At 39.2% G+C, this 13184-nt stretch overlaps 2 protein-coding genes across 3 annotated transcripts; one reads left to right on the top strand and one right to left on the bottom strand.

The window, feature by feature from the left end:
* Nucleotides 1–5737: 5737 nt before the first annotated feature.
* Nucleotides 5738–7534, bottom strand: LOC137736625 (uncharacterized). 2 transcript variants are annotated; one of them, XM_068475866.1, is made up of 6 exons: nucleotides 7421–7534; nucleotides 6992–7150; nucleotides 6628–6668; nucleotides 6216–6275; nucleotides 6063–6122; nucleotides 5738–5956 (listed from the first exon to the last, which is right to left on the bottom strand). In XM_068475866.1, exons 2-6 carry the CDS (start codon nucleotides 7107–7109, stop codon nucleotides 5882–5884), a joined length of 354 nt encoding a protein of 117 aa, XP_068331967.1. In that variant the 5' UTR covers nucleotides 7110–7150; nucleotides 7421–7534; the 3' UTR covers nucleotides 5738–5881. The 2 variants fall into 2 exon arrangements, with proteins under 2 accessions (XP_068331967.1, XP_068331974.1); XM_068475873.1 differs by having other exon boundaries at nucleotides 6992–7162; nucleotides 7421–7523.
* A 1053-nt stretch (nucleotides 7535–8587) lies between these two features.
* On the top strand, nucleotides 8588–13125 carry LOC137729581 (ABC transporter B family member 13-like). Its single transcript, XM_068468560.1, has 9 exons — nucleotides 8588–8901; nucleotides 9004–9058; nucleotides 9174–9349; nucleotides 9440–9640; nucleotides 9729–9988; nucleotides 10065–10378; nucleotides 10451–11440; nucleotides 11543–11784; nucleotides 11894–13125. The coding sequence occupies exons 1-9, from the start codon at nucleotides 8623–8625 to the stop codon at nucleotides 13112–13114; spliced, it is 3738 nt and encodes a 1245-aa protein (XP_068324661.1). The 5' UTR covers nucleotides 8588–8622; the 3' UTR covers nucleotides 13115–13125.
* The last annotated feature ends 59 nt before the right edge of the window (nucleotides 13126–13184 follow it).

The following is a 13184-nucleotide window of genomic DNA, read 5'->3' as shown; positions in this document are numbered from 1 at the left end:
TTTATGATGAAATTATATATATTTTATGTCACATCCCGCCCCGAGCCCCCACCATAACCCAGGCTCAACTCCACCGTAGCACGATATTGTCCGCTTTGGGCCCTGACCACGCCCTCATGGTTTTGTTTCTGGGAACTCACACGAGAACTTCCCAGTGGGTCACCCATCATGGGATTGCTCTCGCATGAACTCGCTTAACTTCAGAGTTCCGATGGAACCTAAAGCCAGTGAGCTCCCAAAAGACCTCGTGCTAGGTAGAGATGAAAATATACATATAAGGCTTACAAGATCCACTCCCCTGGGCGATGTGGGATGTTACAATCCACCCGCTTTAGGGGGCCGACGTCCTCGTCGGCACACTTTCGGGCAGGGATTGGCTCTGATACCAAATTGTCACATCCCTGCCTGAGCCTCCACCACAACCCGGGCTCGACTCCACCGTAGCACAATATTGTCCACTTTGGGCCCTGACCACGCCCTCCCGGTTTTGTTTCTGGGAACTCACACGAGAACTTCCCAGTGGATCACCTATCATGGGATTGCTCTCGTGTGAACTCGCTTAACTTCGGAGTTTCTGATGGAACCTGAAGCCAGTGAGCTCCCAAAAGGCCTCGTGATAGGTAGAGATGAGAATATACATATAAGGCTTACAAGATCCACTCCTTTGGGCGATGTGGGATGTTACATTTTAAGTACAAACATACACTTATTTACATGAAATATAATGGATTTAATTAAATTTGCCCAGTTCGCTTAGGTGCCCACCTAGACTTCACCTAGGCACTAGGCCCCAGCTCGCCGCCCGACTAGCGCTTAACATCTTTTAGAATCTTATTAAATGAGTGTTTAACGAGTTAATCGGATAAGACACCTAACAAGTTGTTTTCGTGTCGTTTTGGATAAGGCTAATAGGTAGTGAATGAAATTGTCAAATTTTGGCTGGGTAGCCTTTTATCTCATCTACTTAGACTTAATTATGTTATTTTTAGATGGTCCAAGAAATATTCATGCGAAGTAATATTTACTGTATTTTTCATCTTACATGCTTTTGTTCAATTTTTGTTTTTCAGATTAAATAAAATTAAAGAAGAATCAAAATAAGAGTGTACATAAATTATGTCATATGTTCATTTGCGAATGAAAGTGATTACAATAATGGGGAAGGTAGGGTAAACATGTATCATGACATACATAGCTTATGTTCCAGTTTAGGTCAATTATGTCAGAGGTATATTGTTTGCCTTCCTGTTTGGGTGACTTTCTCATCCCTTTTATTTGTGAGATCACGATTAAACCACGTCAACATTTTATATTCCTATTATTTTTTGTCTTATTATCTCTATAAAAAAATCAATATAAAATATTGACGTTACTTAACCGTAATTGCACAAAATAGAAGGAGATGAGAAGGGTATCCAAACAAAGGGGCAGACAATCTGCCTCCGTATTGTGTCTGCTATTTTATGACAAATTTGTACCGTTGGGGCTTGTGCTAGTGCCAGTACTACTTGTTCTGGCTATTTAAAAGATTACTGTTTATACTTGTGTGCAAATTATCTCTAGATTAATGAACTAATTACTAAAAAAGTGTATCTAATGTAACAACTCTTATAATTGTTTTTGTTTATTAATAAAAAGAAAACTTTAATGAAAAGTTCCCTGTGCTGTTCACTTTAACGAAAAATCATATTTTTACACTAAAAAAATCAATCATAGTACTATTTATTTTGTCCTTATAGTTAAAACTCAAAATTTTCAAATTTTTTTTTTGTTAGTTTTCTTTAATAAAAATTCTATCGCCTCTTGTTAAAAAAACAAAACTAAGCTTAAAGTAAAGATGATTTGATGCATGGACACCACACATTTTTCCTTCTGCAAGGACACACTCATTATTTATGCGAATCAAGGGGCCAACGTCGACAGTACAATTAGTTTTCACATCTATTTTTATTTCTTGTCTAACAGATATGTGTGTTTGTGTGTATTGTCCTACGAGGATTTGGAACCTTTTATGAGTTAATGAAGAGGATTTTCTTGACCAAATATTATGGGTCGTTAGATTTTCATCTAACAGTTATAATTATTATAATTTTAAAAGAATCCTTATGTTTGTAACTATTGAATTTTTATCCAACGACCTACAATGCTTGGTCAATCCTCTCCATTGGCGCAGGAGAGGATCCAAATCCGTCGAAGAAAGCATTCATCTAGCTAGCCTAGCGATCTACCTACTTTCGTAATAGGCTAATACCTTGTCAACATTGTGGACGTTACAAATCATATCTTGGTTTGAAAGAAACGCCCATGGATAGAGACTTCACTGCCATAGAAAAACGCATTCATGATTAATGTTGGGACTCAATAATGCAATATCAGCCATGAACTGAACGTATGGTCGTGCATGGCGCTTAGTATGGAAATGTAATTAATAGACATAATTAACTTTAATGCTCACGATTGAATTGGGCTTCAAATTCGTATTAGAAGTGAATCGAACTTAAAATATTTCACTTACAAATGAAGAAGAATATCACTATATCGTAATGCTAAATAGTTACTTCCTCTGCCTTTAACCCTAATAATGGGAAAGAGATCCGTGCTATTGAAATTTGATCCAATAGTTATAAACATGAATCCATTTTAAAAGTTATAATAACTTTAATCGTTGAATCAAATTTTAATAGTACGGATCCACTAATTTAATGAATTATGAGAAAGGGATCCGTTTGTAATTGGTGGATTATGAGAAAGGGATCCGTCCCTAATAATGTACCTAAAAAACCAACATGCATTTACCCCAAATTAAAGAATTTAAAAAATACGACAATAATATTCATGCATGTATGTGTGACCGAACGACAGTAATACACCTAAAACCAACATGCATTTACATTTACCTCCTTGGTCATTAGATAACATATTTTATATGGTCAGCACAGCAATTAGCTGAAGTCAGGCCACGTGTTATAGTAGCATGACCATGCGATGGAGTGCAACCAAATTCGTCAACGACCACGTACCAGGTCTTATATATTGTTACCAAATTTTATATTGCGGAGAGTCTATCAACTTTTTAGCTTTCTTTCTCATCTTGAACTATTATAAAATTATCAAAATTGTGTAGTGTTTCAGATTTTTAGTTCATATTATCAAAATTAACAATCATAGGCAGTTCATATTATCGAACAACATTGCAAAATAAAAATAAATATCAAAAAAGTAGAATAAGAATGTTTATTATCGAACAACATTACAAAATAAAAATAAATATCAAAAAAGTAGAATAAGAATGTTTAAATAAAAAAACAGAAAAAGAATTACCTCGATAAATAAAACTCGTTCTTCAACTCAATGCGTCTCAATTTTTATCACTACTCTTTTTATAGTCGAATTTAGAATGGAGTAATGATATTCATAACATGTTTTTATATCACATTTTTATATCACTTTAAGTGGCATTTGATGTGGACAGCCATATTATGTGAAAAATTTGCAAAACCCAAGGAAATGAAGGAGAAAGACTCTTTGTATACCACAATTATCATTTAATTAACTAATTTTTCTTAATTATTAGTTTATTAAATAATAAACTAAATTTAAAAATCTAATTAATTCAAATGATATGCTGTCCACATCAAATACCATATAAAGTGATATGAAAATATGATACAAAAACATGATACGAATAACATTACTCTTTTCAATAGGCATCTCACTCATCAATAGAAAAAAGAAAGGAAAAAAAAAGAAAAAAAAAAAAGGAGAGAGCTGCCATCACTCACTTCTTGCTTCCCTACCTGAACGTGAGGTCACAGAGATGATTTTTCTTAAAACAGTGGTGGGCACACCTAATTGACAACGTGTGCGGCTAGGATTCGACGAGTCCCTATCGCCCGTTCGAATTACGAGGAACCCGAGGACGATAGCAACGGCCACATTTCCCCAACGGCGGGATCCAACGGTGGGACACGAACCGGCGGTTGCCGCCTACAGTTAAATATTTTAATACGTAAAAAATGTAAAATTATTAAATAAAAAAATCAATAATGTAGCCGTTGGGTTGCATTCCCCTATAAAAAGGTGAAGGGGGGTAGAAAGCTGATTCAAGATTCCTCAAGGTAATGCAAAGTGTACCGAAAATCCAATCAACTCAATCCTTTGAGATATCTAATTATAATTTATATGTTAAGATAATTCCTAGCTCTAACCGATTTCGAAGTTTTCTTCATCTCTATTAGACGTCTTAATTTCTTATATTTGATCTACTTATCTCAACTTGTGTCGAATTCACTTTGATATTTTTATCATCTAAACTTTTTCTTGATTCAAATTTCGTGTAAATTTTTGTCACCAAATCTCTACAGAAAATCTTGCATATTAATCAAAGATTTTCTGAGCGTATTTTTTTTATTTTGTTATATTTACGCATCAAAATTCAGAAAAACTGCAATTTTCGGCTATGAAAACTGTTGTTGTAGAGCAACCAATCTCTGCCTGCAAGCAGATGAAAATGGTGAGAAGAAGCTCTGAAAATCTTGCTCCCATAAATTACAACTTCCATGGAGGTCTCCTCCAAGCTCCTCCACCTTCTCTCTCTCTCTTCAACCACTACCGCTACCAACATCTTCAACAAGCGCAGAGGCAGCAGCATCAAAATCCACCTCTCCTTCCTCTACCGGTTCCCAACAGACCTCCTCATCACCACCGGTCTCTTCCATCGCGCACTCGCGGCGCCTCCCGCCCTCCCGCCGCCAGGAAGACCAACAACATGATCACCAGAAGCCAATCTCTCACCCCGAAAAAGCCGAAATCTAAGCCCTCCAAGAAAGAAGAAGCTAATAAGCAGGACTTCAAAGCCATATCTGAGTGTTTGATCATCGCTTCCACCAACCGTTTAGGTCCCGATCCGAATGATCTTCCCAAAGATGTTACTAGGGTTTTATCATCGTCCATTGGTAAGAGTCTCGGTGGCGGTGGCGGTGGCGGTGTGGGTGATATGGAGAAGTTTTCAGGTTCCATTTTCACTCTCTCACCACCTCCGAGTAGCCTGCCCCTGCCAAGGTTTTCTCTGCAGCCAAGGCTTGGTTGCAACGCCGAGGCTGCAGCAGGGATCGACGCCGGAGCAACCGACAACCTTTGCCGTCTGTTACGTCTCCGATGAATGGTTGGGGTGGTTGTCTTAGTAGTTGGTGATCGTGGTTTGGTTTGTAGGTGTCAGTTGTGTAAATAAAGGCAAGTGAGTGGGTTAATTCGTGATGAAAAATTAATCATGTAATCCCTCTCCTCCCTTCTCCTTGAGGAAATTTGTGATCGCCACCTGTGTTTTTGATTGGGGTGCACAAAAAAAATACCAGAGGATGTTTTTCTATTCTTTTCAAATTTGTTTTTCCTTTTGTTGTTGGTCTCCAAATAATAATATTACGAATGTTTTACGACTTAAAATAGAATTCCCCAGGATGTTTCTAAGTGTTTTAATTGGGGAATTGGTCAAAGTGTGTTTTTCAGATCCTAATTATTGAAATTTCCTGTCTTTAAATGTTATATCATCAATATTTGAGCAACATACCATCGATATTTAAAGTTTTGATCAGTTGAGATTTGATTCCGATTGTTATAGTCATGTTCCCAAGGAGAAATACAAAACTCTAGCAGCACGTATTTCACTTCGGCACAATCGTATTCCCCTTTAAAATCTTGTAGCTGACAAATCTGTGTTGGTGAAAAAACACGTTCGGTATGACTTCAAACTTCGATCTCATAGCTGATAAATCTTAGATATATACTCAATACAAGGCATAAATGTTTAGATTTGTTAGGAACATGTCAACTATCAAGGCATACATTGTGATCCGATAATCTCTTACAATCTCCGGTATATATATCAATTCTCAGTAAACTGGTGCTGGCAATTGGTGCACACATAGAAAGTAGTTGCCCCTTCATCTGCCGATCTCATCTAGACCCGTATCAAAGAAAGAACGCAAGGCAGCATAAAAGATAATTAGACGACTCGAAAAAGAACGAAGAAAAGATACTTAGATGATCGAGCGATTCTAGCATACCTGTCGGGAGTAATATGTATGCTCATTGTGGCCGCATTTTTCACATGTTTTAGCATCTGTCTGTTTACCAGAGAAAAATATCATCAGAAAAATTGAAATCACATTCCCAAACAAATACCACTGCTTTAAATGAAAACTGAAAAGCACAGCTACCTTTTGCAATTGCACCTTCTCTTCTGGAATTATTGATATGCCTAGATCTCTTCTAATATCCTGCAACAGGGGCACACAGAGTAATAACTTCTTGCTGTGATGCGGAAAGAGATGTAAAATTTGACGCTGTTTGTGTCAACTGACTGATTTCAATTTAACACTACAAACAGATCCAACATTTTGAGTGTATTACTTAGGTATATTTTCGAATATTGTGAAAGGGGCATGAGAAATATGAAGGGAAAAAAATTGTCCAACAACATCATAGTAAATGTGCAAACCACGACAACTCAATTTAGTGCGCACGCATAAGTACGCACAGACGATGGCTAGAATGATTATCCACACATAGATTTAGACTTGTATCAATAGTCTACAATCTATATATATCAGCAAGTTAGTTTCGGCATACCTCAGCAGTGACTTTGTAAGATATTTCTCTTCCGGATATCTCTGAAGACAATTAAAATCATATTAGGTACAAAACCAAGGAAGGAAAAATATTTAAGTTAAACCTACAGGGATTTATAAACCTACAAAAATATTACGTATTTATGCCACAGAAAAATATAAAGCCCGGGACATGCCATGATTTAAGTTGATAAATTCCATAGCAGTTAGAATATAAAACACTTCCAAAGGTAAACTCTTTTCGAAATTGAGTATATACAACTAAAATACAGTATGAATTCATCCACAAAACAATTTTGAAACTAGAAAACAGATTAAAGATGCAAAAGTTAACACAAATGGCCGAAAGCTTAAGTTTGCTCTACCTTTCACATTTCGCTGTAACTTGCAGAGAGGGCATTGAGCATACTTATTTGAATTCAAATTTAGCAAACTCCCACACAAGTCGCAGAACAAGAAATTGCGGCCTTGAGAGTATGCCATGAAATGCTTCTCCGATGCACCGTTAGATATCGTTGTTGCACCTGCAGTTGGAGCTTTACGCATTAACAAAGTCAAACCCAAAACATGTCTTGAGCTCAGTTGAGCATTTCATCAAACAGCTACCATGCAAGCTAATAATTTTGTCCAAAATATCAAACCCGCATCTTAATTCATACTAATACAAACCCAACAGCGAATTCAAGAAACAAACTAGAAGCAGCTACTGAAAAGACCGAAGCATTATATAAACAAAATTACTCAGAGGAATAAGTTAAAGAAGAAATTGAAGTTCAAATTAAGAATTTACATACGAGCAATCGTCGTGAGGAGAGTTGGCGACGGAAATTCCACAGTGATAAAACCCTAATTCCCAAATCCCAGTGTCTGCTAAATCTTAAACCCTAATTCCCAAATCTCTATTAATTTTATGGAAATATGGACTGAGCTGGCTTAGTTTCTATGCTGTATGGGTTTCTAGTAACTTTCAGTTCTGGGCTTGGAAGTCGTAAATAAAGGCCCAAAACTCTATATTTCCGGCCCTTTTAGCTTTTTAATTTTTGCTTTGACTTTTAGGAATTTGGTTGAATTTTTTTTACATGTATTATTATTAGTAGAGGGAGAGAATTCGAATATATTACAAAGATTTATGGAATAGAAGAGCTCGGATTGCGGCTTTCTAATAAAGAAAAAATGTGGGAGGTTTCTGGTTCGATGCTCCGAGTTGGTGAGTCTTCTTGACTATGGGCACTGGTAAGGTGAAATTTCCCATAGCCACGCTAGATAATCGTGACTTGTCACCAGTTGTTTTTTTTTTTTAAGAAAGAAAAAAATAATAAAAAGAATTCGAATCCGGAAGGCATGGATTGAAATTTATTGTGCTGAAATTCATTTATAAGAATTTAGAATTGTTATTCTAAGTAACACAACTACACATTATATTGTAGGTAGAAATTTTATTTTCGTTCCATATATTTTTTTTCAAATTTTGATACGTAAGTTCTACTAACTTTCAGTTCCAAGCTCCGTCACATTGTACAAATAAAAATAGAAAAAGCTTGAAAATATATGTGGAGTTGTGAATATCATCGTTATGGTAAATGAGTACCACATGGTATTAATGTGTAAGATGATGTGACTAAACTGTATACATATATACGTATTTGGAAATTTTGATCACATGCATGGTGGTCTATAGGTTTAAAAAATATAGATATTTTTCAGTGTACGCGAAATACAAACATATACACTATATGTCTAATAACATTGGTTCTGGTCATAGTAAAATATCTCTTTGAAAAATGATCCACGCTTGGGCCCCAAGTAACTAATTTTCTACTTGTTGAATTAAAAGCAACAGAAACGGCAATTATGTTTTGGGTAAAGTACAGTCAGAGGGCCGAGTTGTTGGTTGAAATGCCAACTAGTCATACAGCGTCTGCATTAATTGGCGGGAAATAAACACTTCTCTTCCTCTCTTCTGTGAGAGAACAAGTTTACTTTGTCTGTGGGCATTATGGAGGAAGTAGAGCTTGTCTCCGACAAGTTTTCGGACGGAAACCCGCTTCCGGAAATGGACAAACCAACGAACTCGACCAAGCAGCGCAGCGTGTCGTTCCTCGGACTATTCGCTGCTGCTGACAAGGTGGACTGTGTGTTGATGTTTTTGGGAAGTGTTGGGGCTTGTATCCATGGTGGTGTGCTTCCTGTGTTCTTTGTTTTATTCGGTCGCATGATCGATTCGTTAGGACATCTGGCGATGAATCCACAACAACAGTCTGCCCGGATTTCCGAGGTAAGATCAAACGTTTCGGAATACCTTTTCGCGATCCTTTCGTGGGATGATGTTCTGTTTCGATATATGTATGTGAGTTTTCCCTTTTTCTTTTATTTGCAGTATGCTTTGTACTTGGTATATCTTGGACTCGTTCTTTTCGCATCAGCATGGATTGGTACGTTTTGTAAATTACACTCGTCAAATTAGTTATACGAGCATTAGTATCAGCAGACCTGAACGTAGCCAAGTTGGCTAAGTATAAGTATCCTTGCTGACGCTTTAATTTTCAGGTGTAGCATTCTGGACGCGAACCGGGGAGAGGCAGACAGCTCGTTTGCGGATGAAGTATCTCCAATCAGTTCTAAACAAGGACATTAATTTTTTCGACACTGAAGCCAGAGACACCAACATTATTTTCCACATTTCAAGTGATGCAATTCTAGTGCAAGATGCAATAGGTGACAAGGTAATTCGCAACCAAAACTGCTGTGAAATCTCTCTCGAAGGTCCTTAGAGTAACATAATTAACATTGTTCCTTGTATCTTCTGAATGCAGACTGGCCATGCTTTGCGCTACCTTTCACAGTTCCTTACTGGATTTGCGATCGGTTTTACATCGGTATGGCAGCTTACGCTTCTGACCTTGGCTGTGGTTCCTTTCATAGCTATTGCAGGTGGAGCTTATACTATAACCATGTCTACCTTATCCGAAAAGGGTGAGGCTGCTTATGCAGAAGCCGGCAAGGTTGCTGAAGAGGTAAACTACTGTCCTAGGCATTTCTCGATATCTTACGCATCTTGCCGCATATGTAGCCTATTTTCATCACACATGTTGCATACACCAGGTTATTTCGCAGATTCGTACAGTGTACTCATTCGGGGGAGAGGACAGATCCATTGAAGCATACTCAACCTCACTGAACAAGGCCCTCAAGCTGGGAAAGAAGACCGGTGTTGCAAAAGGAGTTGGTGTAGGGTTTACATACGGGCTGTTGTTCTGCGCTTGGGCATTGCTTCTCTGGTATGCCAGCATACTTGTAAGGCATCATGACACGAACGGAGGGAAAGCATTCACAACAATCATCAATGTCATCTTCAGCGGATTGTAAGTCCACTCCAAATTATGTGTGCATTTACTATTTCCAGTTTCGTGATTAAAAGCAGACCTTTTTCTTATTTAGTGCTCTTGGCCAAGCTGCTCCAAACCTTGCTGCAATTGCAAAAGGGAGAGCTGCTGCTGGTAATATCACGACGATGATTGATTCGGATTCCAAATCCTGTAAGGTCTCGGACAACGGAATAGTGTTGCCGAAAGTGTCTGGGCAGATTGACTTCTGTGAGGTTGGTTTCACCTATCCATCACGATCAAATATGGTGTTCGATAACTTGAGCTTTTCGATTGGAGCTGGCAAGACCTTTGCAGTTGTTGGCCCTAGTGGTTCAGGAAAGAGCACCGTTATATCCATGATTCAGCGATTCTACCATCCCGTTTCAGGTATTCTGGTCCTGTCTAATAACCATTTCGTTTCTTGTTTTGAGGTCTAAATCATGAACAAATTTTTGCAAGGTAAAATACTGTTGGATGGACATGAACTTGGAACTCTCCAACTGAAATGGTTGCGAGAACAGATGGGATTGGTAAGTCAAGAACCGGCATTGTTCGCAACTACCATAGCCGGCAACATTTTGTTAGGTAAAGAAGACGCAGACATGGATCAGATCATGGAAGCTGCTAAAGCTGCAAATGCACATTCTTTCATTGAAGGATTGCCTGATGGCTACAACACTCAGGCAGGAGAGGGAGGAACTCAGCTTTCCGGAGGGCAAAAGCAGCGAATAGCCATTGCAAGAGCAGTGCTGCGAAACCCGAAAATACTACTCTTAGATGAGGCCACAAGCGCTCTTGACGCAGAATCAGAACTAGTTGTTCAGCAGGCACTAGAGAAAATCATGTCGCATCGAACTACAGTCATCGTTGCTCATCGATTGTCCACTATCCAAGATGTGGACACAATCGTTGTCTTGAAGAACGGTCAGCTTGCTGAGAGTGGCAACCATTCAGACCTGATGTCCAAGAAAGGGGAGTATGCAAATCTGGTGAGCATGCAGGTACTTGAACATGGTAAAGATTCTGGCTTAGTATCTGGACATTCTTCGAGAGAATCCAGCTTTCGTGGAACCACAAATAACTATCCGCTGGAGGACAAGGCAATCAGAACAAAACAGCAGAAGCCAAGCGATCAGACCAGCTCTGCTCCTGCACCAGTATGGGAATTAGTGAAACTAAATGCGCCCGAGTGGCCTTACGCAATACTTGGGTCAGTCGGTGCAGTTCTCGCTGGCATGGAAGCTCCTCTTTTCTCCCTCGGGATAACTCATATATTGACAGTGTTTTACGCTCCTGGCGGCTCTCAAATAAAACATGTTGTTGATAGGATAGCTCTCATATTTGTTGGCTTGGCTGCCGTCACTGTCCCAATATATCTCCTGCAGCACTACTTTTATACATTGATGGGGGAGCGGCTCACAACTCGCGTTCGTTTATTAATGTTCAAAGGTTCTTCTCGACCTCAAAGATTGAACCATATTTTTATTTCTCATGTAATGCACATTACGAAATCCATCAAAACTGAGAACGGGTTCTTGTTTTTGACTGCAGCCATCCTTTCGAACGAAGTTGGTTGGTTCGATTTGGAAGAGAATGACACCGGATCACTGACATCAACTTTAGCAGCAAATGCAACGTTGGTGCGAAGCGCTCTAGCTGACCGTCTGTCAACAATCGTGCAGAATCTCTCCCTCACGGTGACTGCTTTTGTTATTGCCTTCACGTTTAGTTGGCGTATGGCAGCTGTCGTGAGTGCCTCCCTCCCCCTACTTATCGGAGCTTCCATAACTGAGGTCAGAATAAAAAATACCACCGTTCTGTTAAAAGCTGCACATTGTTTATTTTTAATTGTTGTTATCTTCAATCCAACATATGTTCGGTTTTCTTGATTTGTATCCACAGCAACTGTTTCTGAAGGGATTCGGAGGGGACTACAACCGTGCCTACTCAAGAGCAACTTCCATTGCACGCGAAGCGATTGCCAACATACGTACTGTAGCTGCTTTTGGTTGCGAAGAACGGATATCACTCCAGTTTTCCTTGGAACTAAACAAGCCAAACAAGCAAGCAGTTCTAAGAGGCCACATATCAGGCTTCTGCTACGGTTTATCGCAGTTTTTCGCATTCTGTTCTTATGCCCTTGGCCTTTGGTATGCATCAGTACTAATCAAGGATAAAGACTCGAATTTTGGAGATATCATGAAGTCCTTTATGGTCTTAATAGTCACTTCACTGTGTATAGCAGAAACCCTAGCTCTCACACCACAAATTATGAAGGGATCGCAAGCGCTCAGCCCAATTTTCAGTATCCTAAAGCGAGAAACAGCCATACATCGTGATGATCTCAGATCAAATGTTGTTGCCAATGTCAAAGGAGATATAGAGTTCAAGAATGTGAGTTTCTGGTACCCTGCAAGGCCGGATATCACCATTTTCGACTATTTGAATTTACGGGTTTCAGCAGGAAAGAGCCTTGCTGTAGTCGGGCCAAGTGGTTCGGGGAAGAGTACAGTGATTGCAGTGGTAATGAGATTTTATGACCCCATTTCTGGTACGGTTCTAATTGATGGATACGATATCAAAAGCTTGAACTTGAAATCATTGAGGAAGAGAATCAGTCTAGTTCAGCAGGAGCCGGCATTGTTCTCCACAACAATTTATGAGAACATAAAGTATGGGTACGAGGAAGCATCGGAAGTAGAGGTAGTGACAGCGGCGAAAGCAGCGAATGCACACGGTTTCATAAGTCAAATGCCTGAAGGGTACAAAACTCAGGTGGGGGAGAAAGGAGTGCAGTTATCCGGAGGGCAGAAACAGAGGGTGGCAATTGCCAGAGCAATACTGAAAGATCCATCAATTCTTCTTCTGGACGAAGCAACAAGTGCATTGGACAGAGAGTCTGAGAAGCTGGTCCAAGAGGCTCTTGACAAGCTAATGGAGGGTAGAACAACGATTATGGTAGCACACCGGTTGTCAACTATTCGTGATGCAAATCGGATCGCCCTGCTACAAAATGGTAGGGTGGTCGAAATGGGAAGCCACGAGCAGCTGATTGGAAGACCCGGTAGTCTCTACAAACAATTAGTTAGTCTACAGCAACAAAAGACAGACGCGATCGATTGACTCAAAGGCGTTATATGTAAAACTTCTTATGACATAAAGGGTAACGCGTAAGAATATTTTACGGTATACT

Source organism: Pyrus communis, chromosome 1 (assembly GCF_963583255.1).
Source record: "Pyrus communis chromosome 1, drPyrComm1.1, whole genome shotgun sequence".
Taxonomy (NCBI): domain Eukaryota; kingdom Viridiplantae; phylum Streptophyta; class Magnoliopsida; order Rosales; family Rosaceae; genus Pyrus; species Pyrus communis.
Note: the sequence above shows the minus strand (reverse complement) of the source record. Positions and strands in the feature narration are given on the sequence as shown.